This window comes from Salminus brasiliensis, chromosome 4 (genome assembly GCF_030463535.1).
Source record: "Salminus brasiliensis chromosome 4, fSalBra1.hap2, whole genome shotgun sequence".
Lineage (NCBI taxonomy): Eukaryota > Metazoa > Chordata > Actinopteri > Characiformes > Bryconidae > Salminus > Salminus brasiliensis.
The window spans coordinates 40,809,962-40,829,051 of record NC_132881.1 but is presented as its reverse complement, the minus strand read 5'-3'; the positions used below and the strand labels follow the sequence as shown (position 1 = coordinate 40,829,051).

The following is a 19,090-nucleotide window of genomic DNA, read 5'->3' as shown; positions in this document are numbered from 1 at the left end:
TGGATTTATGGTTTGAGTGAATCAACCAGCAGGGTGTAGCCTTCCTTGTGTTTGTGTGAGTGTGTGAGTGTGTGACCGAAAGAGAAAACGAAAGAGTGAGATCTACTGATGTTTACATATACACTACACATACACACACATGCTCCAGGGCATCTTGTTAGATGTTTGGGATAGGTTGCTTGTAATAGGTAATATGTAATGTTGTATGTACAGTATTGGTGGCTGGTTAAGGATAGTGGGTATCTACACTACCTTCCCTGTGGTGGAGTAGGGTTTGATTCCCTGTTGGACCAAACTGCATCAATGAGGGTCCCATTTGTGTCCCATGTGTGATGTTACACTACCGCCTCAGTCCATTCATCTTTCACTTTCAGCAGTATGTCGTATCTCTGAGCTTGCAAAATTTAATACATGAGGAGGGGAGCTTAAAGCATGCGAACACTTTCTTCACAGCAGTGAAATACATCCTCCACCTTTAGAGGGAGCCAAAATCCTCGCATAATGCTGCTTTAACGCTCACATTAAACTGTAATAATTCCCGGCATGAATTATTAATTATATATTGCAGTCTTAGCACATATATGCCTGTTTCATAACATTTCCTATTGATATAAACCTTTTGGACAAAAGTATTGGGACACATACAGAAGACTTTATGACATACCATTACCCAAAAACTTTGGCAATGAGACTAAATAAAAAACCTGAATTCAGTGATTAAGAGGTGTGTCCCAATACGTTTTTTCATGAGGTGTATCTGTTAAGCTGTCTATTGTTCAGTTTATTGATCTTTTTGGTGAATTTGTTTTCATTTTACATTAGCTTGATCATAATTGCTTTGGTGCATCCTAGAGGTGCTCTGAGGCAGAGGTGTCCTTAGACTGTTGCCCTTGGTAACACTCATTTAAAGCACTGGGCTGGATGTTTTGGAAAGCAGATGTAGGACAATGTCTATTGTACAAAAAAAGAAAAGGCTTTATTAATAAAGTTCAATTGGATTGTTGTGTAGAGAGTAATTGTGATGTGTGTGTTTTGTGTGTCCTGCTACAGGTGGCTCTGCACGCCTGTGGCGTGGCGACGGACATGGTGCTGGACCGCTGCGTGCAGGCCAAGGCAGCGTTTGTGATCAGTCCGTGCTGTTACGGCTTCATCCAGAACACACTCAAGTTCAATTTCCCCAGGAGGTTGGTGTGTGTGTGTGTGTGTGTGTGTGTGTGTGTGTGTATGTGTGTGTGTGCGCGCCTGTGGTGCTCCTCTCCTCACCACTCATGTATAAGTGTCTGTCGGCTCGTGTGCTTGCATGTTATTAGGTTTTATTAGATGAAGTCCTCACTCTCCATCTCTTCTCTCTGCTTCTCCTTCTCTCCTGCCTGCCACTCAGGGCTGAAGAAACATTCCCACGGTCACAGCGCCACTGTTGGTGGCGTTCCCTAGAGTAAACAGAGTCAGAGTGAACTTGCATTAAAACAAACAGAAAATAGGTACCACTTCATTTGGATGGTACTCAAACTGTTACCCCGCTGTGGGGCATTTGAATATTTTCAGATATTCACACATTTAAGTCATTAATCACTCAATGACAAAAAAACGCACTAAGGAGGGGTTGTCAAATAAAATTAAATCTGTGTGGAAGTAATGATGGTAATGATATCTGTAAGTGATCACAATATTTGAGCAAAAGGATGAGTTTATTGGGGAAAACTGGACAACATACAGCATCCTGGGGCATGTTAGCCCACAGATGTTGCAGCTGGGCCTGTAGATCCTGCACACTCGTAGGTTGTCATCTCGATAAATCTGGCAGACCACCATGCTTTCATCTGACCATCCTCAGAACCCACACAGAACCTGGATTCAACCATATTCACCATTCACCTTTAACCCAGCTGGGCAGTGAACACGCACATATACACACACAGTGACTATGATACGTGCCCGGGGCGGTAGGCAGCCATTGCTGCGCCGCCCGTGGAGCAGAGAGGGTGAAGAGTCTTGCTCAACACCACTGCAACACCACTGCAAGCGAAGGTGGCTGGCCGTCAATGGCATTACATGTAATGGGTGCCATGACACCAAATTTCCTTCTATTAAGCACCTGGAAATGGTCCAGACAGAATCAGGGGTGTGTAATGAAGGTGCCACCTGTGTCTGGGTTGTGGATAAAGAACCTGTGGGAGCAGCTCATGCTTGTTGTCAGTTCAAACAATCCTTTCTACTGGTGGTCTGTCTGGACTGTCCGGAGTCTGTTCGTCATGTGCACATACCCGCACGTTAACCACTGCTCCCAACACCTCCTAACAGCTTGGTCAGAACAGCCTGGATGGCGGGCAGTTTGTCGGAATGACCATCCTGCCTCTCTCGGTCCAATTGTGCACTCCTTCTCAAAGTCTGTCAACTGGGCAAAATGTCAGTCATTGATCTCTCAACAAGAGGTACGCTACCCAAAACTAGCCTCTGACAGCCTCTTGTGGCATGACCCATTGTTTAGTCAGAACACACCTGTAATCATATACATATCCACCTGAGTGTAATTTGTTCATCTTAATTAGAAAATGTGATTATAAAAATGTGGAGGCTTTAATATATATTACAATTTACATTAATTACTCGCCTTTAGCATAAGAGGTGATTTGTCCCTGCTCATTTGGCTGATGTAGTGATTTTCCTTTGTGTTTCAGAGACGTGTGATGTAGCACACAACTTGAGACCTGGCCACATCGAGTATGATTTAACACCATATATGATTTTTTCAGACAACAAAGACACTATATATTTCTGTTCGTCTCTGGCACTGCCATGAAAATATCCCAGATGATGGATTGGTTGTGTCCCAGCAACTAAAACTTTTTAACAAATGTCCAAATAAAGTTTTGCCCTTTTTGTAAAAAAGAGTTATGGATGTCCAAGCTCTTGGGTGAAAGCATTCATAACGTTTCAGCTCCAGAACGAGACCGGGAAAATCTCCCTGTACTTCATTCACTTGGCCAGTGTGGGTCATAGCCGGCCAAATGTCAGCATTTGCCCATTTTAAGAGGAGCAAAATGTACCTTTTGCACTTAAAGCCATTCTGCCTTCTGTTTGTTTTTGCTGCAATGCAGTCTGAAAACTGACTTTCCAAACTAAATTATGTCACATCCAGCAGACTCTTAAACACAGCAAAGGTGCAACAAAAGCTTCTTTGAGTGATGCCATAGAAGAACCACTTTTGGATCCACTGTTTAACCGTGACATCAAGACTCACACATCTCTATTTCAGACATGGTTGAGGCACCCTTTGTAGGACATGCACTATATGGACAAAAGTATTGGGACATATCTCTTACTCATTAAATTCATGTTTTTTATCCCGTCCCATTCTTACAGGAGCCTAAAATCAAGCACCTAGCTATGGAGTCTGCCTTTACACACATTAGTGAAAGAATGGGTGGTTCTTTAGACCTTTATTTTTCAGAGCATATGTATAGTTTAGATATTTGCGCCATTTGTTCACATTAGGTTCAGTGTGTAAACAGCCTTTAGCTTGTCATATTTTTGTTTCCAATATTTCCATATAAATCTCTGCTCAGAAGCAGCCCTTTGGCTTTGCAGACAACATCTGAGAGTAACAGTAATAACTGTTTGACAGAGTGATGTTTAAACCCTACCTGGTAGTTATGTTTAGACACAAACAACATCATTTCCTTCAGTATTTGCTGACATTGGTGACCAAAATGCATGCTTTTTGTGGAATGTCATGGAGGCTTTGGCTGTAAATGATGAGGACAGGATGTTTAAATCAAATAAACAGGAGCTTAATTTAAGCTCAGGATCTCTGCAGGCAGACCAGCAGTTAGAAGCTGATGTACTGACACTGAAAGTAAAATGTGGAGCCGTTAAACCACAGCAGTCTATGTGTAGTCTCTTTTTGATTTTGAGGGAATATATATTTTTACCAGAACATGAGTGTAGTAGGATGTTAATTTACTGGTCTTGAAGACTTTGTACTGGTCAAACAACAGAACCCCTAAACCTGTTCCTACCATCTGGTGAAGTTCCTTGGTTTCTTCACAGCATTACGGTTAAGGACAGAAGCCCAGTTAGAGTTGGCCCTTGATTCAGGGTTTGGGTTGAGTAAAGGTTAAGGTTTGAGTGCTTGTTGACTCAACGTACTCCATCACTTAATGAGCTGGGCAGCGTCTTGCAATGTCGACAGATAAAATAATGGTGCTTCAAGGGCTTCTCTAAGCGATGCCATAAAAGAACGACATTTGACACAGATGTCCTACAACAATGATTAGCAGTTGTTTGGGTGTTTTAAGGAAGTGCTCTTTTTTGGTGGAGAACCACAAGAAATGATTCTACACTGCAGGTGTCAAGCAGCTGGTCATGCAGTCTGCCTTTACACATTAGCGAAAGGATGGGAGGTTCTAAACAGGTCACTGAATTCCATCGTGGTGTTGCAATAAGTCAGTAGGTGAAATTTCTTCTCTCCTAGATATTCCACCATCAACTGTGAGGGGTATTATTGAAAAGTGGGAAGGTTTAGGAACCACAGCCACAACTCAGTCACCAAGTCTCAGACCACTTAAAGTTACAGTGCTGGGTTGCTGAGAGCTGAGGAGCATGGTGCAGAAAAGTCTCCAACACTCTGCCAGTGGATTTAGAATGGGATGTCATAAAAGGCTTCTGTAGGTGTCCTAATACTTTTGTCCATATAGTGAATGAGCATCTACAGAACATCAGCAGTGGTCTAGCCATATAAATTCTTGTTACCAAGAAAGAAGAAACGTGTAGTCATTTGTTCCCCATCCATTGAAGCCTGTCCTTCAAAAATCGGAGAGTGAAGTCAGCGCATAAGCCGCGTAAGCCCGTAATTTGGTCCCAAAAGGGAATTTAGCCCGGAGGCATGCACGTCAGGATGGAAAGAAGAGCAGGCCGAAGAGTTGTTTTCCCATAGTCTTCGCAGTGTTGCCATGCCGACGCCCTGTTGACTGTTTGGTTGGCAGTATCGTTCATGAGAATTGGAGGGGTTAACATGACGACTGATGCGTACAATGCCACAACATTACTTTACAGTAAGCCTGTTGAGCTCTCTGGGTGGTTTAGGATGTTTCCTTTTTCACGGCCCAGCGCACTGCTGAAAACAGCAACGCGTTAAACACGCCTCCCGTGTTGAGTGAGAGATACAGCAGACTGCCTTTTACATGCTAGAGGCATTAGGTCGTGCTTTCACTGCAGTCGTGTTATAGTGGCTTCACTCAGAAATGCGAACACTGCAAATAGTGGAGTTAGTATTGTGAGAGGAAGCCCTCGAGCTAGAGGCTCACTATTACATTTTTAATCTTAAGACATTATTTAGTAACTCTACTCCTAAGAATAAAGGTGCAGAAAAGAGAGAAATATCTGCTTTTGGTTCTCCAGAAAACCCTTCATTAGGCGATCCTGTGGACAACCATTGTAAAGGAGGAGTGTAAGAACTGTGAGAATGTTTAGAGTTAAAACAACCTCCACATAATGTAACGGTTCAGTGCTAATTAAATGGCCCACATCCTACATTTGTCCCTGAGGACCCACGTCTGATGTTTGTGTGGGTTTCTACGTACAGAAAACAGTCATAATTCATTTTGTACATGAACATTTTCCACCCTCTCTTCATCCCTTAGAATGAAACAGGCTGTTTTTGTAGCCGTGCCTTTAAGGCTGATATATGTAAATGAGTTCTGATTGGCAGTCCTGCATTGCAATGATGTTTAAAAAGCATTCTGGGCAAAAATCCTCACCGAACAATTCAGCACTCAGTACTCCCTTGGCTTGAGTAGTTGAAGCTTTGGCCCCAGATCACCCTCACCCTCACCCTCTTATTTGACATCACAAACAAATCCTCCGGTCCCATGCCACTCACTTTGACCTCACTAAGTATGGCTCAGCATCTGAGATAGGAGGTTGTGTTATTTCTTCTATGGCTTCATCCAGTCTCCTGCTCCTTTCAGAAGTTTAGTTCGTTCAGTAAGGCAACCTGCATAGGAACTTCACATTCAAGAATTGAACACATACACTGAAATGAAAATCATCTATAAAGCACTGTGCACTTATTTCTGAACAGATTATGCCATTAATTGCAAAATGAGAATGATTTATGGAGTGAAGTATATATTATTAATATAAGTAAAATAAATAAAAATAAAAAATAAAGTCTGGGGAGCAAATAGGGATCCGTGCAAGGCAAAAAAACAACATGGACTGCATGCTTTAGAATGGAAAGTGCCAATTTACCAGATTTTTACCAGCAAAACTCAACAAAACCAAACCCGGGGAAGCAAGTGGGGGCGAGACTAAAAGCTAACTGGCTGCAATCTCTTCAGCTACCTAATAGCACATCATGCTGAGAGGACACTACCCAGTAAATAATCACAGTGTGTTTGTTACAGTGTCTGAACAGTCACCTTTGCCATGAACCAGCCAACTAACCACTTTTTTTTTCTTCTTCCCAGAAGCCCTCCATCAGAACAAATCAGCGCATTTTATTCTGAGGCAAAATAACAGGGTTGTAAATAGGCTTGTTACATTGCATCTGAGCATTTCTCACCCCAACCAAAGTCACTTACTGTTTATACATCAAAAAAAAAACACTACTCAGTAAATGCTGCATTTGGCTCCATTCAAACAAAGTGTTACCATTCAATCAGCAATTCATTCGTTCAGTCCATTTCAGGAGATCTCTGTCCCTGTTCTTTTTGCTCTTCTGTTCCATTTGTTCTGAGTCTCAGTAACTCAGGAACCAGTAATTGCCTTGCACATCGTGATGGATGTCTTTTTTTTTTTTTTTTCTTTTTTTTTTTTTTGCAATTTACACCTCAGTATGTCTCTTAGCTCAGGCAGTCATTAATCCTGTTCTCCTTCACTCTCTCCACAGCAAGAAATTTGCAGAGACGTTGACATATAAGGTAAGTGTCTGAGCGGTTGAGATTCCTCTCAGTCTTCTTCATTATCACCCCAACATGTGAGAAGTCGCACCTCTGTCTCTGTCTCTCTGATTTATCTCGTCTGAACTCAGGACTGTTTTTGGAGAGCTGGGTTTGCTCCACACTGCAGCAATCTGTTTTTCTCCTGCCCTGTAAAAACAAGGACCCTGTCAGTTCTAAGAATAAATATGAATCCCCGCACATGATGCCAGCACTGTGCTGGATAAACCAGCTGTCTCAGGAGATTGTTGCCCTCATGCTATGGATTGTGAAGTCATTACAGCTTCCATAAACACTCTACGGCGTTTCCTCAGCAGTGTATTAGTTTATGTACAGGCTTCTTCCTGTTTTGCACTAGGAAAATATGGAAGCTGCTCTTGTGTATTTCGGAGAATCCTAGCGTTCCCATGAACTGTGTGCGTGCCATGCTTCAAGAGGTTCCAGTTCTCCCAGTCTTATCTGACCAGCCACAGCAGTGAGGGTCAGCGGGGAGGAGGACAAGTGAGTGATGGATGAGCTTTAATCAGCCGGACCCACAGCGGACCTTCAGTGTCTTCTCTGCTTCATCTCCTGCATCTCACACAGTTCCAGTGGGTCCTGATGAGCCTCAATGCACCTGCATTTAACCCCTTTGAATGCAAGGGCTCAGATGGGGTCCATTATTCAGTTCCTCGTTCTGGAAACACTTAAATATTCAACCCTAATTAAACATGGCACCAGCCCAGCACCAGCTGTTATCAGTGGGAAAATGCTGGACTGGATTTTTGAGAAGGGAAAAATGAATCCTGCAACGTATCAAGCCTGAAATAGCAAACGTTGCACAAAATAGTCCCACCAAGATCTGCTAGCCTAAGGACACTTTCACAGACCCTATTTGGTGCTGACCTATTGAACTTTTCTTTTGTTTTGATAGATGAGAAAACATACTAGCATAAGATATTTTGTTAGGCTGGATGACCTGATTGGTTCAATTCAAGCTGACACAATACAACAGAGAAGATGGCTTTTCGTTCGTTCAGTAAGACTTTTTTTGAAGACCACCTTCATAGGAACTTCACATTTAAGAATTGAACACATACACTGAAATGAAAATCATCTATAAAGCACTGTGCACTTATTTCTGAACAGGTTATGCCATTAATTGCAAAATGAAAATGGTTTATGAAGTAAATTATATATTATTAATATAAGTAAAATAAATCAAAATAAAATAAATAAATAATGCCTGGGGAGCAAATGGGGATCCGTGCTAGGCAAAAAACAACCTGGACTGCATGCTTTAGAATAGAAAAAACGTACCAGATTTTTACCAGCTCGACAAAACCAAACCTGGGGAAGCAAGTGGGGGCAAGGCTAAAAGCTAACCGACTGCAATCTCTTCAAAATATTGGGATGGGAAAACGTACTAGCATAAGATATTGTTAGGCTGGACGACCTGATTGGTTCAATCCAAGCTGACACACAATACAACAGGGGTGAAGGGGTGAGGTGAAGCTGAAAAGAAGATGGCTTCTGAAACTTCTGAAAATGTAGCTCAGAAACCACCATGGTCTACCTGAAGAGACACAAACTGAAGCTTTTGGAATGCTCCCTGGCGTAAACCTCACATAAAGTTCCAACTGCAAGAACTAAAAGACTTTTAGGTACAAAAACACAAGCTGTGATATCTGCCAAAGGGTGTTACTATGTCCTGACTCTGTAAGGTGGCCAAGCTTTTGCACATGTTGGGGTAGACAAGGTAATTGTGGATAAGCTTTTGCCAAAAAAAAATTGTTTTATGTTTGGTTAGCTACAGACAATGGTCAACAATGGAACAATGGTGTTCCCAATCTTCAGCATATGACTGCATCAGTATATCATAGATACATACAGTCAATCGTTGGCCTCCTCCACAATTACAGCCCATACATACAGCTCATAGAGTTTGCTAGATGTTTGCTGCAGTTTTAATGTTACAGATAGTACAGATATGTTGTTGCTGGCATCAGAGTTGTGTTTAATTGGTAAATGATACTTCAGACTCTACATACTTGGATCATGAACATGAGCTGGAAATAACTTTGATTGTATTGTGAATGCTTCAGAGGAGCTTGCCCCTTTAAACGAGAGGGTTACTGTTATGAGCCAAGTCTAAGACGGACCCCTGCTAGCAACAGTGCATCAAATATGCTGTGAAACTGGGTTTTACACACAAACATTGCAGTCCAATGTTGAATAGGAAGTTATGCTACTTGTGGTTGAATGTAAATCTGATTAACTTGGCAAGTATGCTGACACATGCAAGGAATCTGGTTCTGGCTTTTGGTGTTTCCCTAGTATTCTATGCAATATACAGACACTGTACATTTAATTTATAGACAATGTACAGTAAACACAGTGTACACAGTTTACAAGCAATAATCAGACTAGCACCACTGACAAGTGAAGTGAAAAACATTGATTATCGTCTACAGTGGCATCTGTCAAGGGGTGGGCTATTACGCAGCAATAAACAGCCAGTTCTTGAAGTTGATGTTTGTGTTAAAAGCAGGAAAAATGGGCAAGACAATTTTTGGTGGCTGGTTGCCTGGGACAGAACATCTCCAAAACATCAGGCAGCTCTTCTGGGGCTTTTCCAGTATGCAGTGGTCAGTACCTACCAAAAATGGTTTAAGAGAGGAAACCCAGTGAGACGTTTTTTTAAAGTGTTCCACCAGACGCCTTCAGAGGTCTTGTGGAGTCCATGGTCAGGTATGTTATGGTAACTCAGTGGGGACCTACGCAATACTAGGCAGGTGGTATTAATGTTATGGCTGGTCAAACTAAGATTCAATAGAGGCAATATGTATGTATGGTAGTGTAAACAACAGTAGTGTGCATCGCATTTGGGCAGTAAGATTGTGGGGAACAATGAAAGTGAAGTAGGGTGTGATAACAGGAGTAGCTATGGTCTAGCAGATGATACTGGTCAACTATTTATGAGGGTGTCCTGTGTCTGGTATTCTTAGTATACAGGGTTCTACATACTGTGTGGATTTCTGTTGAACATGCACTGTTTTGGTGTTGAGGCTGTAATTTCCGGACTTAATAAGGAGCCCTTTGAGCAAAGGTTAAACCTGGAAATTGTGTCTAAAATGAGTGTTAGTCATTGTGTTTACATGATAACTGACAGCACTAGTGAACTGTTTTAAACAGTGTGTGTGTGTGTGTGTGTGTGTGTGTGTGTGTGTGTGCGCATTCCTCTTGCATCCTCACATCTACAATTAGAGCATTACCATCTTCTCCCAGTTAGATAAAGTGCAGGAATTCAGCATGACTAACTGGATGTATCTTGTTTGTCATTTTAAATCAAATAACGGCATTCATTTGTCATCCTTTTTGTCATCGGGAGACCGTTATTGATTTTTATGATTAAAGCGATGTTTCCTCAGGCCGGACTTGAGTGGAGAATAGATTTAGTGCAAATCCGCACCTAAAACAAAGCTTACGCAGGAGCATCGAGCGGTGTGCGCTGTCTAAGGAAAACAAAAGGTGCTGCATTGATTGTAGCTATGAACACGATTAGCCTGAAAGATTAAACCTGATAAGAGAAATCAATTGTCTGACAGGGCAATTACATCCCTTTCCATGGAATTCCCATCAATGCTGATAAACTAAATCAATTCCCTGGCTTGGGAGGAGTTCAGATGAATGCCCGTAATGTTTTTGGTGACTACGGAACACATCAGAGGGCCACTAAGTGCTTTTTCAATACATCTCCCCCCAAAGCCTTTACTCACAGCGAACTGAAATTAGGATCGAATTTGCCCGCAGTGCAGCAATCTGTAGGACGCACGCTGCGCTGCTTTCTGGCTGTAGCTAGTTACGGCGGCCGGCGGAGTCGTGACGAATGGTGGATTGGTGTAATAGAAGGCTAATGGGCTGCGGTATTGATATGTGCCTGCAGTTCTGACTGTGTGATTTGCTCTCACGTTCATTCTTGACCTCCAGGAGTCAGGGATAGAATCAATTAAGCCTTTAATTGGCCTTCAATGGCTAACCTTTTCTTGATTTTGGCTTTTTTTCCCCTTCATTTCTCTCTTTTTCTCGTTATCTCCTATTTGGGCAGCAGACATACTGATTTGACTTTTGCCCGATAGGAAGTATGCAGATTGCAGTGTTGTTCTGTGTAGTGTTAGGTAGGACGGCCACGTCAGTCTCTGGACAGCTGACAGAACAACTAAAACCAGCAGCACAGAAGCTTAAAAAGGCATTTTAGGCACTTATCTTAAAACTTAAAAACTTAAAACTTAAGGAGAACAGGAAGGAAACTGCCCACACTGGATAATGTAAATCATTAACTAAATTAACCATAAGTTCAGTAGTGTAAATATATGCAAATCCCAATTCTAATGAATTGAAGGGTTGTATAAAAATGGGATTGTTTTAAACATAATATAAAAAAAAGTAGCCAGTTCAGTAAACATAAATCAGTTCGTCAGTAATTTATCAGTAATTGTATTATCTCGTTTTCATAGATAACCTTTTTTATTAAACTTTTTTATTAAAGGCATATTGAAGGACAAACATTGCAAATTAGCATAGAACTTAAATCTGTTTTTTTATCTTATGTCATTATAGTATATATGAGTCATTTTATTTTTAAATATGTAAAATATAGATAGTTTTACAGTGTTACAGGTAGGATTGTCAGTTCACATTTCACTTTTTTTTTTAAGCTCAAATCTCAAACTTGTTTATGCTGAATTTCTGTCATGTAATTAAATAGGGAGCGTCTCTTATTCGTCCAGAAAAATTGGTCTTGTCATCAGGACACCAACGTTTTAATCCTAGCAACAGCAAAAACAAGCCAAAGCAAGCCACCGATACCAGTAAAACTATGCATCATCCGTTTGGGCCAGTATTATCAGCCAACAGATATCTGTCAAGTTCTGGGAACCTGGGTTAAAAAATGCTCACGAAATGATGAACACGAAAGTGCATCATATTCTAACTCAACTTATATAACTATTGTTTAAAATGTGGCCAACAAATCTGTTCTGTGTAAAAAGTGTCATTCTGACATCAGGTTCTTGCGACACACACACACACACACACACAAACACACAGCGAGAGCAGAGGAGAACAGCATATAAACGCTGGCAATCCAGTTACTGGCAAGGCTGGTAATACATTACACTGAATTAATCTCTATAAAGAAAACTGCTGTTATTACTGCACTGCTTTGAAGTGGCTCTCCTGCGCTCCCTCGCTAAGATGTAAATGTTGTCAGGGAGGATGCGTCAGTAGCAGTTATCTAGCTCTTAGTTTTTTTACTTTTGTCAGATAAAAATAGCGAAATAACAGAAACTTGCTGAGAATGCAAAAGGTTTTAGGTGATATTACCCCAGGCTCTGAAGCAGTTTAACTTGGGTAACAAAAAAAAAAACTAACAAAAAAAATACTTTTAAAATATTCTGGGCAGAACCAAGGATCTTGGATCAAGGCTCTTTAAAGTCAATAGTCGATATTGGTTGTGTAGATAATGATCAGTGACCTGTATTTACATATTAATACACAATAATTTGAACTAAATCCACCTGGATTAGCATTGATTAATATTACAGCAGCATTTACTTCTAGTGCAGAAAGATGCAGAGATTTTAGAAGAGTTAGGCATTCTGCCCTATCAGAATCCAAAAGTCAAGTAGTCGTAATATTGGACAAAATAAAAAAAAAATAAGAAATTTTAATAATCCAATTTTGTTGTGGGTCCCTATTTTTTATTTATTTTGATTTTATTATGTTTAATAATGATTGTTGATACATGAATGTTTTGTTATTCTTCTGAAACCTGGAAGAAAAATAATTTTACTTTTACCTACCATACAATCACAAGCTGACCCCTAACCACAAGCTAACACACTAACTGCAAGCTAATGTAGGGTGACCATACGGCCTCTTTCTCCCCAGACAAGTCCACTTTTTGAGGATATGAAAAATGTGTCTAGTCGGGATTTCTAAACTGTGTAAAATGTCCAGGATTACACTTTGACTTCACATCAGCATTTGCTTCTACAGTCGCCACACATTCTGTTTATGGTCTGTTTTAGGTTCTATAACACCATTGGTCAAACTGCTTTCCAACCGGAAATTTCTACATGCAAATGTAAATAAACACATTATTTGTTTTGGCTTTAGTTTATTAATGTATTAATTCATATTGTTTTAGTAAATATTTTAAGACAAAAATGGAATGAGATGATTTGGGCCATATAGGTTTTTAAAGCTGTTTATTAGTTAGAAATTTAGTTCATGTATTAATGCTCTCTCTCTCTCTCTCTCTCTCTCTCTCTCTCTCTCTCTCTCACTCTCACTCTCACTCTCTTACTCTCACTCACATACACACACACACTGCCACAGACCTACTTGAAGCCCCTCAGCCACAACATCCTAACCATGACGAACGCCTGTTTGTGTCTCCAGTGTCCTCTTTTCTGAAATCCAATACATGGTCAACCTAGCTAATGTGCTAACCGCAAACAGACGTATAAACCGTGAGCTAATATGCAAGTGTGCTAATACACACTAACTGCTTGCTAATATGCAAATGACAAACTAACATGTAAACTCTGTAAACACTATTTGCAGCCTAATGTGTGAACAGTGACCCAAGGTCCTAGCCAAGAGCAGTCATGCTATCCGCAACCAGCTCAATTTGCTGCAGTTTGTATTGGTCGATTTCTAGGAGTCTCTAATCGAGAGCCTCATCATAAACGATACCATTCTATACACACAAAAGGTGGCGACCGGCAAGCTAACACACTATCCACAACCTAATGTGCTTGTGGCTTCGCATCCTAGACCCGAGCTATCTGGCTAATCGCAACAAGCAATTTGTTGACTGTATGAATTAAAGACCCAAGCAATACCATACTATACACCAGGGGTGGGTAATTCTGGTCCTGGAGGGGTATGATTCCTGTACAGTTTCACCTGTTGATTGACAGGTTTAGTAGGTCTGAGCAGGGAAATCAGCAAAGTGTGCTGGAGTCTGCACCCCTGCTATACACTGTAACACTGGGCAGTATCCAGCCCAGTCTGTCTGTTTTGCTTTTTTTTTTTTTTCCTGAGTGTGTGTGTTAACGTGGACTGCATGTGTTGTTCTGTAGGAGCACATGATTTTGTGCAGGTTTGCTGACCAGACAGCTGTCCAGCTTCCCCCTGAGCGGCGCTTCATCGGTGAGTGTTCCTTGTTTCACTGGGGTTCTAGGTCATGGTTGTCCCTGGACTTTATGGACTCGTCTGTAGACCATTTAAATTGCTGTCAAGTATTATGATGCTGTTAACATTTTGTTTTACGATTTGTAAACAAGAACTGTTTTCCCACCCGTGACTAATATATTTTTTTAAATGTTTACTTCACTTCTGTACCAGTTAAAAAAGGAAAGTCTATTGAGAACTGTGTGCTTCATTCCATGTATTTCACGCAAGAGCTTTCTAGCATCAAAAGCATTTGCAACTTCTTCGGCCTCCATGGTTAAGCCCTGAAACAGCGGCAGTTTATTATGACCCAAAGCTCATTAAAACACTGCTGTCTCATTTATGTTTATACGGTAAGTAGTAGATATTTTATTGGGATTTGAATTTGATGACCCCACCCTATGCCCCAAGACCCTACACCGCCACTGCTGCCACCTGTGATTTTCAAGGTGCGCTACTTGATGGATGCTCCAGCTTTCCTGCAGCTCGGACTTCCAGTGGGGGAGACCTGAGGTCATCCTAGCCCTTGTAATAGATTGTGAGGAGGCTGGATGTAAATGCATGACGACACCTAGGCCATCGAATGGGCATGAACATAAGTAAATCCGGGAACCTTTGGGGATATCGCACACACCAGACACATGAGCACATACCAAGACTCAACAAGGACTAAACAAAACAAAGAGCTAAGCCCCTCAGCCACAACATCCTAACCATGACGAACGCCTGTTTGTGTCTCCAGTGTCCTCTTTTCTGAAATCCAATACATGGTCAACCTAGCTAATGTGCTAACCGCAAACAGACGTATAAACCGTGAGCTAATATGCAAGTGTGCTAATACACACTAACTGCTTGCTAATATGCAAATGACAAACTAACATGTAAACTCTGTAAACACTATTTGCAGCCTAATGTGTGAACAGTGACCCAAGGTCCTAGCCAAGAGCAGTCATGCTATCCGCAACCAGCTCAATTTGCTGCAGTTTGTATTGGTCGATTTCTAGGAGTCTCTAATCGAGAGCCTCATCATAAACGATACCATTCTATACACACAAAAGGTGGCGACCGGCAAGCTAACACACTATCCACAACCTAATGTGCTTGTGGCTTCGCATGAACATAAGTAAATCCGGGAACCTTTGGGGATATCGCACACACCAGACACATGAGCACATACCAAGACTCAACAAGGACTAAACAAAACAAAGAGCTACAAAGAGAGAATGACAACAAAAGGGGTGGGGCTAGATACCTACTGATAACATCTGGGAGAAGGCAGAAGGCAGAAATGCCAAGCTCACCAATTAGAATCAGGGCACCCACTCTGACAAGGTTTATTGACCCACATGGCAACATGAGGAAATCACTGCTGATAATGGCAAAATCACTGTTCAGAATTATTGTATGTGAGTGCAGTCTGCCCATGTCACCCATGCCTGAATCCACCACTGTCTAGTATGGTCATTTTTTTTTTGTAGCAAATAGAACAAGTCTGAACTGCAGGCCCAAACCTGCCCATACAGAAAGTAAATTGAATATAATTATTTCTAATAATCTATGTGTTTATGTAAATATGAGTAAATTTAATATCATGTCAAATTAATGTTTTGTTTTTTTTTAGTTTTGAACAGCAGGATTCCTCCTGGGCACGTTTAAGTTAAATGAACTCCATCACCTTTTTCAAGTTGAGCTTTCAGTGGGTTTTTCTCACCTGGATTTCAATCCACTATAAATTGAGAGCCTCTAAGTGCCGTTGCAGCGGTGTGAGCATTGCGGCATCAGTCAGCCACTCAGCCCATCTCCTCCTCAGTGACAGCTCTCCATCACCATCCACACTGCTGCTCTCCTCCTCTCCCCGCAGCCTCATCCTGCCGAAGAGCGCTCCTTCAGATCACACAGCCCTGTCATTTCTGCTTCCTCTGCCCATCCTTTACACCCGCCGGAGTGACACACTCCCCGCCTCTTCACAAACACATGCTAAGCGACTCTGATCCCCCCCTCCGGTGCCTGTCAAAGGCTTGCTTCACTTTGATTATGGCTGCATTAGCCTTAACTGCTGTAGCGTTGTGTTGAAGCTGATACAACACAGCTGCATATTAGATGTTGAGTGCTGGACAGGGAGACAATTGCCTTTGCTTGAAAATTAGAGGACTTTAAATTAACTATGACTTTTTGATTCTTTTGTATTTATATGTAAGTCTCACCATACCATCTGTTTGGTTCACTTACTAATTAGACTACAGTTGATGCGGTATACATTTTACATGGACTGTTGGGCTGTTTTGCCGGAGCCAGCCAAAAATATAATTGAATTAGAATTTTTTTTTTTAGATGGTTTAAATCGTTGATGCATTTTGAAATTTGCTGACTTTAATTGACCTTTTATTAAAATAACTTTTTAAGTAATTTCTCTCGGATAGATTCACACAACTCTAAATATGCATGTACGTCCTGTTACTTGTTTCACTGCCAAAATCAATAATGAAATATATAATAAGTATTAATTAAGCACATTTGGCAGTTTTCCCAGGCATCTTGCTAAAATTGACTCAATAATTTGTTATGGAGGCAGCTGACTGATCTGATTGCTCTTGAGAGGTCTGAGTGGAAGTGTTTGAAGAGTTTAATTCCAAAAACACTGTATAGACAATCCATTTGTTACAATTTAGCCTGCTGTTATTACATATAAATTGTATTAAAAACACATTTGTCTTTCTCTAATAGACACACTCAACGCCTTATTACATTAAAAAACAATGAAATTGACAAATGGCTTTTAACACATTTTGCAGCTGAACCCTCCATTCAGAAACAACATCTCTTAACTTAAATCTTAACTGAACTGTTTTCTTTTTCCCCTCCCTGTATACCCAGGTAAATGCTGTATGGGCCTGGTAGACTTGGACCGTAGCTGGGCTGCAGAGACTAGTGGATACTCTGTGCGGGTGATGACCATGGAGCCTGAGAGCTGCTCTCCAAAGAACAACATGCTAGTTGGGGTCCCTGCTGTCAAAGACGAAGTTCTACAGTTTTAATGTAGGACCCAGAATGGATGCAGTCTCCTGTAGTTTTTTTTAAAGAAAGATTTTCATTGTGACCTGCAAGCAGTGTTTTTTGTTTGTTTGTTTGTTTGTTTTGTGTTGTTGTTGTTGTTGTTTTGGAGGGGGGGGTGTTTTTTTTTTGTTTGTTTTTTTTAAAGGACAAGGACGTGGAAACGGCCAATTTCATACAAACTTCATATCAGTGAATTTCATGAATTTTAAGTGGATATTTTAATGCGTATCTTGACCCATGGTTCAATATTGAGGTTGCTTTGCTTGCTGTGTGTTTGTTGTCTATGGAAGCCAAACCTCCAAAGCACAACTCCACACAGAAAAGATGCATTCAGGCACCGCAATAAATTAGCTATTGCTTCAGATGCTGTTTGCAAATTAGGCCTATTGGATTCTGTAATGCCATCCAGCATATTCTTCCCTGCCATTATCTCCTATTATGAGCGAAACAAAAGAAAGTGTCTCGAAAGAGCCTGTCTCATCGCAGTTATTACCAATGTAAAATTATTCATTATAATCTGCTGTTCTCCCTTACGAGAAAGCCGGGTTGCATTCTTTAATTTCAGTCTGCGGAGGTATTTGATTAAAACCATTGGGAATGAATATCAGGAGACATTTATCATGCCCTCCGCATGGCGGCCTTGGGGATGGAGGAGGATTATTTCGGAAGCGGCCCATCTTGCGCGTGTCTAATGCATCCACCGTCATGAATATTTGATGAATGCTTGGATGATGTAAAGGTCACCGCGCTCTGCTGGACCACAGTGTGCGGCGACCTGCCTCTGGACTATAACAGGCTATGATATATGGACTCTCTCAGTCCACTCTGCTTTTATTTACTCTCCTCCTTCTTCTTGGGGCCGGATTGTTATTGAGCACACACACATTTCCACCCCCCGATTTGCCGTGGTGTCACACTAGAGATGGAGAGGGGAAACTGCTCTTCCACTGTGGGGGAAGTGGCTAGCACCACTACACACACATGCACACACCAGGCTAGCAAACCTCATCTGAATTCTGCTAGCGAAGTCAATCTACCCAAGACTGAATGGCTGGAGACACGGCGGCACCTTCCAACGAGCTGGAATCATTTCAGTGGGAAAACGTGCATGACAGAAATACATATGGCAAAGAAAGAAGGGAATAGCCAAGCTGTGCCAGCTTTAGGAGAGGAATTACTGGCTGACAAGTGGAGGAAGGCAGTCGCTCTCTCTTATGCTCTCTTTCAGGTGAAATATTAAGAATAGTGATAAGTAAAATAAGAACTGTAATGTGTGTAAGAAGTCTGCTGATGCATCAAGATTGAAAATGTCAAAAATAGGCCCAATTTGAGATAAATGCTCTACTGAAGTTCAATAAATCAGTTTGAAATATTAGTCATTCTGTCCTCCACCATTTTTTTATGCAATTATCTGCTGATTTTGATGTGATTTCAATATCATTGTGCAACATTTCACATGACGTTAGTCTGAATTATTATTGTTCTCCAGTTTTTTGCTTTGGGTAATGTCATAAAGCATCAATTTTGTTTCCCTAAAGAACATTTTAATGGAAGTTCCTTTAAATAACCGCTCTTGGAAACCTTTAAGAACCTACACATCATAAAAACCTGTACACAAGAACGACTTTTTTGAACTCACCAGCAAAACAAATACACCCCTCCCTTCATTGTCAACGAAACTGGACGAAGTGTTTGTGTTCGATGTCTTTTGGTCTACAAGCCCAATCACAGCATCCAAAACACACCAGCCGCTGGCCTCGCCCAGCATCGCAACCTCTGTGTCATCATGCCAGCTAACGGATTCCTCCAAGTAATGTTACCTAGCATGGCGTTTTTACTGATGCATATTTTAAATAATCCCGCTCTACTAGCAA

The 19,090-nt window shown here is 41.2% G+C and overlaps 1 protein-coding gene across 2 annotated transcripts in view; it reads left to right on the top strand.

Moving 5' to 3' along the window:
• gstcd (glutathione S-transferase, C-terminal domain containing) overlaps nucleotides 1–18,591 on the top strand; it is a 125,945-nt gene extending 107,354 nt beyond the window's left edge. For both annotated transcript variants that reach the window (XM_072678491.1, XM_072678493.1), the window contains exons 9-12: nucleotides 1,051–1,184; nucleotides 6,893–6,923; nucleotides 14,072–14,141; nucleotides 17,037–18,591. In XM_072678491.1, coding sequence (XP_072534592.1) covers nucleotides 1,051–1,184; nucleotides 6,893–6,923; nucleotides 14,072–14,141; nucleotides 17,037–17,197 — 396 coding nt within the window. In that variant the 3' untranslated portion in view covers nucleotides 17,198–18,591. The remainder of the gene's footprint in view (nucleotides 1–1,050; nucleotides 1,185–6,892; nucleotides 6,924–14,071; nucleotides 14,142–17,036) is intronic.
• The last annotated feature ends 499 nt before the right edge of the window (nucleotides 18,592–19,090 follow it).